At 36.2% G+C, this 12,087-nt stretch overlaps 1 protein-coding gene across 1 annotated transcript; it reads right to left on the reverse strand.

The window, feature by feature from the left end:
- Window positions 1-258: 258 nt before the first annotated feature.
- Window positions 259-10,485, reverse strand: LOC129310141 (uncharacterized). Its single transcript, XM_054952008.1, has 12 exons — window positions 8,949-10,485; window positions 8,440-8,552; window positions 8,201-8,302; window positions 7,441-7,510; window positions 6,886-6,941; window positions 5,847-5,897; window positions 5,620-5,724; window positions 5,410-5,454; window positions 3,485-3,590; window positions 2,827-3,029; window positions 2,285-2,371; window positions 259-1,355 (listed from the first exon to the last, which is right to left on the reverse strand). The coding sequence occupies exons 1-12, from the start codon at window positions 10,348-10,350 to the stop codon at window positions 1,188-1,190; spliced, it is 2,508 nt and encodes an 835-aa protein (XP_054807983.1). The 5' UTR covers window positions 10,351-10,485; the 3' UTR covers window positions 259-1,187.
- Between the last annotated feature and the right edge of the window lie 1,602 nt (window positions 10,486-12,087).

Below are 12,087 nucleotides of genomic sequence, written 5' to 3' on the forward strand. Positions count from 1 at the left end.
ACACCTATTCCAGGGCATATCTTTCAAATCAGAATTGACACCAAGTGAATCACAACACCAACCCCCCCTTCCTAAATAAAGACAACAATTGAATGTGCATCTATGTACATGCAATTCTTTTTTTTAAAAAAAAAAAAAAGAATTGACACCAGTTATTATCGTTAGGCGAGTAGAATTTTGGTTGCCCTCAGCAGCTTGAGTTCGTTTAATATGGGATGAATGCCAATCATAACTGTTTGTGATTAGAAAGCGACAACATTTTTAAGAAGGGCCGAAATTCACAGTTCAGTCGACTTGTATATGAATTCTCCACCATCATATTCCAAAGAAGACACATGAATCTATGCGTCATCAAGCATACAAACATTTGCTTTTCTGCTCAACTGCAGGTATCAAAACGGATAATTATGATTTTGTCATGAATCCATGCTCAACAAAGCTATTAGAGTGGGGGCTAAGAGATATCCACTGTAGCCACCGGAGAACCGTTTTTCTACAGAGTAAGCTGAGATACAGTGAGAAGCTAATATGTATCAGAGGCAGACATTAGAACAGACGCCCTAAACAAGCTGGAACCTTTGAAGGCAAGCGTTATATCCTAATCCTATCAAAACTACACGTCAAAAAAATCCCTTCGTTCCATTTTTCTTCACTAAAACCAGCCTCTGGTCCTTGATTGCTGTCCCGCTTGGCTAATATCAGAGGGCGAAAGGCAAATGGTGATCTAAGTTTGCCTATAAGAAAGGCCAGTAAAAAACGCCACTTAGCAGCACTACAAAATTCATTGTTAGAGAACAGCAAACTCTGCTTAGTAGCATCAGAACACAACCCAACTCCCTCCCAGTCCCGTCTTCACCCTTAAGTGGATATCAAACATGAGAATAGCAGACGTGAAGGAAGCCCAAGCAATGCAGACCTACAAAATCTTCAGGAACAGAATTCCTCTAAAAGATGACAATAGTAGGTGCAGATCACCCGTGCATAACCCCTCGAAAAACATTCAAAGATGACTCCTATTTCTCTCCAACTTCCTTTCTGGTCCTTCTTTGCAAACTCATCCCCTAGATGCTATGACCCAATAATTGAATGAAAGAAAATTGAATCAGAAGCCGACGCTGAGACTATATTCTCTCTTTACCCCAGACAAGCAATTCTACTTCTCGTTCTCACATTTCCAGAATTCTCCATCAGTCCTCATCAACATCAATTCCACTAATTCGTTGCCGTCTTCTATCAAACACAGCTTTGAAGGATTCACGCTCAGCCCGGATTCTTTCTTGGAATGTGCTGCACTTCCTTGTCTCTGCACTGTTATGGGTTGCTGGAATCTCCTCTTCAGTTAACGGATTTGATTTCTGCAAATCAATACATAACATAACTCTGCTCGAAAGGTATTTTCCCAAAACAACAACACACAAATTTCTTTATTTTGGAGAACCAAGTTCGTGAAGGAAAATAACTTCTAATGAGCTGTGTTTCATAAGAAAATGAAAATTTTTCAAAATACCTCCCATTTGAAAATTTTTTCCTAAAATGAAATAATTTCACAGAAAAAATTCTATTGTCTATTAGGATTACGTGGGGGAGAAAAGTGGCAGATGATCCACAGTAGTAGCGGCCAAGTGGTAGGTGACCATGGCAAAACAAAACAGTAGAGACCAGGCGCATGTGTGTGTAAATACATTTGCATGTAAGCATGTGTTGGCATGTACTTGCTCATATGCATTTGAGTATATCTGTAAATATACATACTTGCATGTACGTGTATTTGTGTGTGTACTTGTAAGAGGACATGTGCATGAGTGCGTGCCAGTGTGTGCATATATGTGGGCTCTATTAGCGAGCATGTAAATGTGCACACCCACACACACATGCTTGTGTATCTCAAGCAGCATGATGATAGTTCCGTTTTTTTGTTTTGTTTTGTTTCCCCCCCCTTCCAAGATGTAGTTCCAAGTTGAAGAACAAATATGATTTCTTCACCTTTCTAAACTTCTTTTCCTATTAAAATTTCACTACCTTTTTAAAATTTTTATTATAAAAATTGAAAATTGAATAAAATTTTGGATCAATTGGAAAAAATTTCCAAATAAAACTTCTTTTTTTTTGGGCAAAACAAATTTTTTCTATCAAAAACAAGTGGTGCTATGGGGGAAAAGTGGAAGTCATAACCAAATATCTTCTTGCTCAGAAGGATTATTTTAATGCAGATCAGATAACAGTAAACAGAAAAGGAAGATTAAAACATATCCTAAAAATTAAGAAGCATGATTGTCAAACTGACCAGATTGTACCCAGCACCAGGTCCAATCAATAAAGACAAAACATTTGCCTTCTTTGTAGCACCTATAGAAAACCCTCTATCACCAACCTGAAGGAAAATTATAAGAGGGAGATATATACTGAGACTAACGAAATGTTAAAAGATGTCCAGTTAAAAAAAATAAAATAAAATAAAAGGGCAACAAGATATATGATATTAGAAGAACTTGAGCCCAAAGGGGAGTGCAATAACCTACAAATATATACCCCCTCCGTTAAAAAATGTAAGACATTTTTAATCTTTCAAGGTATAATTATTGCCTTTTTTTCAAAAGTGCCTCCATTAATAGTGACTTTATATTTATTGTAAGTTATTTAATAGAGGTAAATATGAAAAGATAGGGTTAGTTTGAAAGTATGTAACTACTTTATTGACGGGTGAGATTCGATTAAAAATGCCTTACATTTTTAAATGGAGAAAGTGATATGGAATGGAAAAGACTTCAATATGCACTTCAAATTAAACTAAAAAGGAAAAAGAGAAGCACCAAATCCATATAATACCTGATCAGCCCAATGTACAGATTTTCCTTCCTTGCCATATGTATGAATTAACCCAGAAAGAGCACTAATGTTGCCCTTCCCCCCTTCAGTTCGTTCATTCTCAACTTCATCAAACTCTTCTGACCATTTGCTCTTGCCTAATTCCCTGACTTCTGTTGGACGTTCTTCTTCAGCATCCCATCTCTTCCCTTCCAGTAAGAAACCTAGAATATGGAGGAGAAAGGTCAGACAATTTTTGAAAGGTTGGAAATGAAGTTTTAAAGTCAATGTGTTCACTTTATTTAACATAACAGGTTCGTTTGTGACTATCGTGTGTGGTTATATTTATTAGGACTCGTATGGTTTAAAGAATGGCTTATGAATGAAGCATATTCAGTACTAAAACACTTTTTCATCTTCCTAGTTCCCGGCTTTATATTATTATTTAGATTCTGACTCTTAAATATTCTAAAGAATCTTCTCTTTTCTTCTATCACAACACTTTTTCATCTCTAAATCATCTCTAATACCTCTGGCTTTAACACATTAAAGGACTAAAACACTGAAGAGATTAAATTTAAAACACAAATAACACACAGAACTATAAATGTAGCAGACTACAGGTTAAAGCACACCTGGTGCAATTCAGACAACGCCAAAACCAAGAGTCAGACCTTACCATCACTAGTATCATCCCTGAAAGGAAAGTCTACAATTTTGCCATCCTCTCTTCCTTGCACCACAGGTAAGGTATTACCAATATCATCTTCCATATCCATATCTACCTGAAGTATATGACACGTGAAACCAGCACTCATGGTGAGCCATCAAAAACGTGTTTAATAAACGTGTTCACTTATAAATATTCATGCATCTTTCGTGAAGAATTCAGATAACTAAAGAGTACTTGACCAGCACTATTTATTTTATTTGTCAATCTCCTGGCCAAAAGTATAGCCCTTGCATAAGGGAAGAATGCTAAGTAGGGTTTCACTAGTAAGTTGAACGTCCCATCTTTCCGACTTCACTACAATGGTAAGACGAGATAATCCTAGGATACCCTGACCTCATCAATGAGACAGGAAAAGGCAAGCACAAATATTTGACCAATAAGACTAGTTATTACAGTTAAATCACCCAAAGAGGCAAAGACATCATCATCATCAACAATAACAACAAGCCTTATCTCACTAACAAATTACAAGCCATTAAACATCAAACAACACACCACTCTTCTAAAAGAACAAGACGATCAATGAATGGAAGAGTGATCATTCAACAATTTAGTTATTTTAACATTGGATTTGAGCCAAAACTTAAAAATAAATAAATATACGTGTCAACTGTCAATTTTACAGGATGTTTTTTACATAATCATGGGCTAGCATCAGTAGAGTTTTTCTAGAAGTTGGTAATTTTCCGTTGGTTTTTAATTAGATGATTGACCTAGTTCAATTTCACATTTTAGTATTTTAAGTGGGTATACCATAGTCCATTACATATTGAACAAATGATCATGGGACATTAGGGATCAATTTTCCGGCCTATAACACAACGTTCTTTAAGTTCATCACTTTCAACCTAATTTTGCAACAGATAAAATGGAGGAAATCTAGGCGCAAAGGTCAGTAGAGTTTCCTAAGAAAAATTCAGAGGCAAAGGAAGCATTCCAAAGCATCATCCAGGACCAAGAAGAGGTGCAGGACGTGAGAAGACAAATTCATCTCATTTTATTCAATTTATCTTTTATAATCGTTTCCATAATGAATCTGATAAATACAATGTTTCTAGTGTTGAAACCTTTTATGATGAGTAGCTAAATGATTTTGGCATGAGATATTATGAAATCTAGTATGGAATATCGATTAGAGCTTTTTTATCTTCCTTAATCCATCATTCATAGTATTTATACTCTTGCTCAATCATATTATTCATGCTACTTCATTGATTGACCTCCAATTGAGTTGTGGTCTTCTAATTGACTTTGGAAAAGGAAGATCAGGGTGGACCTTGTGGAGTGTGGGTACATGATACTGGTTGAATTAAGTTGAATGCTCTGCTGATAGGAAAAGAATATACCAACTAGTCTCACATAGCTAAACTAGAGTCAGAAACTCTATTTCACGTCTCTTTAATGCTGCAATTTTTGGAAATCACTATCCACATACAATCAGCTTGATTCAACTAAGATGTTTCTTGAAAATGGCACATTATATTTTAATCAAGTTCACAAGGAACAATCTTATTGAATTCCATATTACTTGAAATGATATTCATACTTGTATGCAAGTTGTCATATTAGCTAAAAATGCATGTAATGTTAAAAATAATGCAATTAAGGAGACAAGTAAACTACTAAAAAGTATTAAGATTGTAAAGAAAACAAACTTGACAATGTCAAGAAAATCAAGGGAAGGTGTCTGCACCGGCATACAAAAAACAAAATCTATACCAGTATCACAAGAGAAATCCAGACCTCGTACCATAATCTCAAACTATTAAAGCAAAGCGAAAAAATACATGTAAATGCTGATCCTTTGCACTCAATGATTCAAATTCTACATCATAGACCAGCAGGAAAATAGATGCATAAGTTATACTAACCTCTAGAATTCTGCTTTCCCTCAAATCATCACCATGGAATAATGACTGTCAAATCAAACCAGTAAAATTGGAGATTAGAGAACATGAAGACTCAAACTATCCAAACAGGAGTTCTAGACATCATTTAAGCCTTGAAAATTTATGTCATGGCCTGATTGTGCCAAACATTTATACCTTTTAATCTCAAATATGCATGTTACATTTACTGACCTTCACATCAAGCTGCAGGTACAAGGATGGAGCTTCTTCCCATTGCCCAGCCATCTTTTCTATGTCTTCTTGTGTAAATCCATGTACATTTCTAGCTGCACAGCCCTGAATTCACAACACAGATTATCAAAGCAACATTTCATTAGAGGGGGAAAAACCCATCCTGCAATGCTGAAAGTAAAATATAATCTTGTCAACAATGCTAAGAAACATATAAATAAATTTACCGCAGGGTCCTTGTAAGTAGCTTCTAAAATGTAAACTTCATAACCTGATCTCTGAAAGGAAAACAAGTAAACATGAGCTGAGAAATTACCCCACAAAAAGTATTTAAAGGCCTGCTCCAAAATTCACAAAAATAGTCAGGTATGAGAACAGGCATAAATCATAATAGTTCAGAGGTCACTGAGATCCATGCATACACTTCAAATTAAATCAGCTTTCAGTTCAGGTACAACAAGGATTGACCATCAGTATGAGGCACCTCGGCTCTCAAAAAGCAGAGGTACAGAGACTGGTCATGACCTCCACAATGTGGAGTTAAAGTTGTTCCATCCATTGCTTTGACACAACCTCAAAGTAGGACAACTTAAAAAGCAAGGAAGTCTATGAAAATAACAAGGCCACAGCTCATCCTAGTTACAAGGATGCCACTTTATTAACTTCTAATATAGTGCTACAAACAAAACAACATTGTGAAGCACAAAATTGACAACCTCATGAAAGAAATAAATCATAAAAGAAATGCCCATATCTATAGAAACTTCCAATAATAAAAATATTTACAATTTTATGAAATTATATCACCAATCTGAAGGCAATCATACTGGCTAAATAATTCGTTTGACTAGAGGAACAGAAATGAGAATTGCAAGTAAGCAGAAACTTAAACGTAAATCAGCCAGTCACCACCAAAAGTATGCTATCAATTTCCACAAACACTACATCATCTGAAGTTAACCCATTTGGAATGTTAAATAACTCCTCCCCTCTTGAAAGAGACCCTTTTACTATTTTTCCATGCGTAAAATCAGCATTTAGAATGTTAAATAACTCCTCCCCTCTTTGAGTCCTTGTTTTACAAATTTTCCGTGTGTAAAATCAGGGGAACGTACTGACTTTTATATGCAGAGCTTGACAAGAGCAGGTATATTAAAAACTAAGTCTGCAACTATTTCTAAGGGTAAAAGAGTATCTTTAAAGATTTTGTGAGTCCTCTTGAGCACACATGGGAAAGGCTGTGAAAAGAAAGAATTAGGGGTATACCTTCGCAGTTGCCCAAAATTGAGCAAAATCAGCTACCCGCAGATTGCGGTCATCCACTAAGACGAAGCACAAAAACCACCAAGAAAAGGATCAATTGCCGAACAAAACTGCATCTGTAGTTAGTGAAAAGTATGCAGTGCATGGGCACTGCATCACCACTTTATCTAAAACGAAACTACATCATTGGACTTATTAAATTCTGTAACAAGCCAGCATAGAACCCTCAGCTATTTCATCTGACTTGTGTGGTTAAGAATTTAGCATCAACCTAATAAAGCTTTTCCTTTTTAATGTTACTTTAGTTTCCTTAGTAAAGTAATTACGTAGATTTAGATTTAAATAAATACATCCGCCAATGAAGAACAAGTCTATGAGTAGGTGAAATGCTATAAAGGAGAAATAAACAAAGTCACCAAAGGAGCAAAGAAATCGCAACATAATGCAATGATTTCCATCTTGATCAAAACAATGACATCAAATGATAATGATACTCTCAAAAGTGAAGACAAACCGATTTGGCTATAGGTTTTTCCTTTTTTTTTTTTTAATGCATACCAATTATAAAGGAGAAGGCCCCCTCCTCAACATTCTTCTTGAATGCCTTCAACATGCTTGAACGGTAAGCCTGCCACAGACAAACGGCGTAAGTGAATGTGGAATTTAACTTTACACAATAGTCATCTGATGTTATCCAAGAGCTTTAAACAGAAAATCTAGAAATTCTCCCTTTTTTCCTCTGCACAATCACCTTTATAGATGACAAATACCCCCTACGCAGATAAAAAAAATCCTCCTATGAAGCTGCATTGGCCAAATATCCACCATGCAACCATCCAATACGCAAACTAGCTACATATCACTGGTAAGCATTGCTTTTATTACGTTCACCATCCAACTTCTAGTCCTCATAGATTACTGAAATTCCAATTTGAAATGCACCCACACCCCTAAATATACTCAGCAATCCCCACAAATTCTCAAATCGATACAGTCATTGTTAATAACTCAAGCATTCCATCACGCAAATCATTTTAAAAGGGTATAAAGCAGACAGAAAAATTGACAAGATCCATCCTACAATGCTTTCTCTCAATCTCTTGCTGGCCCTTTCCACAAATACAACTGATTTCTCCAAAGCGAGATTGAACCTGACCAACGCACTATGGACTTCATAAATTTCATGTAACAAATATAAGCAGATAACCACTAGCATTTCCTTATTGAAATTTAAATGACACCAATACAGAGCCTCAAACACTAGCACATACATGATCCTTAAGTTTAATTAGGCAAATACTAGAATGACTATTGTTACCTCCTCCATTTCAGGTTCGTAACAATACTCCATGACCTTCTTCATTGCAGGCTTCTTGCCTCTTCCTGAACTTGAAGATTTTGAAGCATCATTATCATCAACCTTTCAAACAAGATGAATTCACTATTAATTTAACAAATAGAAGGCCTTTAAAAACTAATCAAAACCACGAACAGGTAAGAACGCATTATAATAATTCTCGTCCAAAAGTAAAAGGAAGGATGACAATGTTAATAAACCTTTTCAACTTCAGTCATAAAATAATCATCCATAGAATGAATTCGTGGAGCATCACCACCATTTTCGACCTCAAGATCACGCAACATCTTTGCCACGTAACTTTTCCCGCTACCTGAAAGTGAAATGACACATCCAGTAAAGTTTTTAACATAAGAAAATAATCAGCAACAAGCTAAGTGGCCACGGAAAAATTTCCCACTCATACAAAGTGTAAACAAACTAAAAATAACCAAAAACTGTTTATAGCCCAATAAAATACAATATTAGGTGCTTACAAGATGAGTAACATAAATATCTTGAAATTAGTATCACTTCTCACCTTTCACAAAATGAAACCGTCATTAACGATTACTATGGATGAATTTATATCAAGAAAGGCAACAAACAAACAACCATATCCTACTTCCAAATGTAAATATTAATATTATTAAGCAACAGGTTTTCAAGGAATCCCAGACAAAAACAGCAAACAAATAAACAACAAATGATACCCAAAAAAAGAACTCACCAGGAAGACCTCGAAGGATTATCACAACGTGATCAGGCCGAGTAGTTCGATATGGGTGCTTAAATAAGTGGGATGCATTGATAAACTTAGGTTTATCATCAGATAGTTGCTTTATAGAAAAGGATTTGGCATCTCCCAAAAACTGCTTAGAAGGTTTGTGAAAGTTGGGTTGAGGCAAAGAGTGAGCTTCAGAAATTTTGGGATATGGTGAAGAAGCCACAGCTGAGGAACTGACAGAAACAGGGAAAAGAGAAGTAGGTGCCCTAGGTTGGTTCATTGGTGGCTCCAATGGAAGAGGCGGCGGCGGGGAAGAAGGAAGAGGAGGTTGACCATGAAAGATCCTTGAAGCCTCTATTGGACTCCTGCTGTCAGAATAATTGCTGCCGCCAGGAGCATAAGAATAGGGACCGTAGAAACTTCTTCCATTCAAATTAGATGCACCACGTTGAGACACTCCAGATATATCTTGTCGTCCAATTTGCGTTTGATTTCCCTCCTGAGGTGGAAAGTTATACTCGTGAACAGGCAGGGCTACATTGCTTGACTGAGCAGAGGAATGAAAATCATGTCCGACATCAACATGTTTCTGTGTTCCATACGATTGTTGTAGCAGTTTGTTAGGATCACCATTAGCAGTCTGCTCAGGGTAAGGTGCATTAGTCCCCTGCCAACCATCCCTAGGAGAGTAACCAGGTCTATGTGCTACCCCAGCATCATTAGTCTGATGCCAAGACACGTGCTGCTGAGAAATTCTGAGCTGACCATTTTGGAATGGCCAAAATTCACCATTTTCAGAATGTGGAATCACATCTTTCTCATCCCTGCGAAATACACCTTGATTTTCGTCTGAATGAAACCCGTTCTGATTAAGTCTCCCAGGTCCGCCAAAACTCTGCTCTTCAGGCGGTTTACTAAAAACAACCCCATGATCACGAATTAACTTCAATCTTCGCTCATCCTCCGACAAGTTTCTAGCAGGGTTTTTATCAAAATCATTTGAGAAAATGGCAGAACCAGAACTATCATCTCCCACCCTCGGCCTCTTGAAATTTCTATCACCCTCACCAACGTAATCGTTAGGAGCGCTATGTTCATATAGTGGCCGCCTAAAACTGTCTCTAGGGTACTGGAAGGCCGGTTGCCCAGGTAAAGGTTTATCCCAATTAGGGTTTCTATGCCAGAAATTGGGATCAGCGAACCCATCATTACGGTTGGCAACATAGGAGCCGTGCATTCCGGGTGGTCCTGGATAGGCTGGTCTTTGAAAGGAGGGATCGCCTTCGAAAGGAAATCTAGAAGGTGGATAATATGGGAAGGGTGGAGGACAAAAAGGTAAGTGAGGAATTGAGCAGACAGGGCAAACATTACCTTGGATAGGTCTAGAACGCCATTGCTGATCCATTGAGGAGCAACCGTTAAATCTTAGGGTTTAATTTGGGACTTACGCAGGTGGAGAAAGTTGAGGCTTGAGTGTGAGGAGTTGTTGAACCACGGACGATCAACGCAGGCGAAGAGAACGCTCAAGAAGAGTGGCGAATTTTCATCTCAAAAACTTGTACTAAAATGAAAATTAATTACACCGAGTTACCGTGTGTTTAGTTCAAGAAAAAAGGAGTTGATTGCACCCCAAAAAAAAATTCAAAGGAAAGAAAAGAGTAATATAAAAATTTTTTGAAAACAATAGTTCTTTTATTTTAAATTATAAAATATTTTTAAATAAAATTTTATATGTTAATAAATTTTATTAAATACACTTAATAATATCATTTTTTTAAAATAAAAATATAAACTATCATTTAATATATTGAACAGAGAATGGACGAAAATTAATTAGAAAGAGAAAGAGTAATATTGAAATTGGTGCACTTAATTAAACCTTAATCTATTCAAAGTATCTTATATTTTGAAATAGAAAAACTTCTTCAAAAGTGTCTTATAATTTAAGACGAAGGGAGTATAACTTTAGATTCCTATATTTTATTCATATTTTACTATAAGTCTCTACACTTTTGTTTTTAGGTGTTATAAGTCCCTCCAAAGTCTCTATATTTTGTTCATGAAGGGATTTAAAATATCAAAAAATATATAAAAACCTATAGCAAAATGCGAGTAAAGTACAGGAATTCAAAGTGATTTTTTTTCAAGAATTTTTAATAATATTTTGTTTGGTTTAGAAAGAGAAAGAAGGAGAAGTAATAATTAATTTACTATTATACTCGTATATACTATTATTTGTAACCCATGCATATTAGATATAAATTAGGGGGAAAAAGGTAACTACAAAAAAGGGCTTTGAAGTAAGGATGGCTCTTTTGGTTAAAAATAAAAAAATAAGGATGGTTACAATATTTATAAATGCTTTCTTCTAAATATTAAAACAAAATGCTCTTCCTTAATCATTCACTCCCTTATGTGTCTCTTTCGGCCCACTATCACTCTCTAGCCCTCCTTTCTCTCCCTCATTCTCACTCTTTACTCCTTGCTTTGTCCCTTCACTCACCCCATCAAGTTGCTTCATCTTCTCAAGTCATGATTGCACCCTCCATCAGATTTATCATGCTCTCTTTCCCCCCTCACCAAGGTACTATATTTAGATATTTAATTTTGTTTCAATTGATTTATAAAAATGTGAATGATTGTTACTAGTTGAGTTATGGTTGTCACAGTGAGTTGCAACTCAAATGGGGATGATGCATTACAACTCGAACAATAGAGAGGAGGAGTACTAGTGAAGAGATGGGTTATCAAGGGCAAGATGGTTATATAGTTTAGGTCATATTGGAGGAGAGCAATATGAGGGAAGGGGAGGGGAAGTTTTTGCTCCTTTCCCTTCCAAAATTTCTGAACCAAATGAGGGGAGGAAAGCATCTTTCCTCCCCTCTAAAAATCCCCAACTAAAACACACTCCTAGGCTCTAATTTGTGGTAAATCCCATTAAATATATATATATATATATATATTGGGAGAATCTCACCTTAGGTCCTTAAGGAAGAAAAAATTACACTTAAGGCCCAATACAATTTGCAATATCTTTCCAAGCCCGACGGTTGTAGATAAAAATATGTTTTAATGAGAAAAGACTTATTTGCCTCTCCCAAAACAAACCAATCTTCCACGATCTAATCTTCTTCCTCCTCCC

This window comes from Prosopis cineraria, unplaced genomic scaffold (genome assembly GCF_029017545.1).
Source record: "Prosopis cineraria cultivar Desert tree isolate PC_DT_omini unplaced genomic scaffold, ASM2901754v1 PC4, whole genome shotgun sequence".
Lineage (NCBI taxonomy): Eukaryota > Viridiplantae > Streptophyta > Magnoliopsida > Fabales > Fabaceae > Prosopis > Prosopis cineraria.

What these genes read in the sequence shown, in the direction of transcription:
- LOC129310141 (XM_054952008.1), bottom strand. Translation starts at nt 10,350, where the DNA reads ATGGATCAGCAATGGCGTTCTAGACCTATCCAAGGTAATGTTTGCCCT. An exon ending in ACGAACCTGAAATGGAGGAG is followed by an intron (nt 7,511 to 8,200) that starts GTAACAATAGTC and finishes TGTCTGTGGCAG; the next exon opens with GCTTACCGTTCAAGCATGTT. An exon ending in GGCCTTCTCCTTTATAATTG is followed by an intron (nt 6,942 to 7,440) that starts GTATGCATTAAA and finishes GCTTCGTCTTAG; the next exon opens with TGGATGACCGCAATCTGCGG.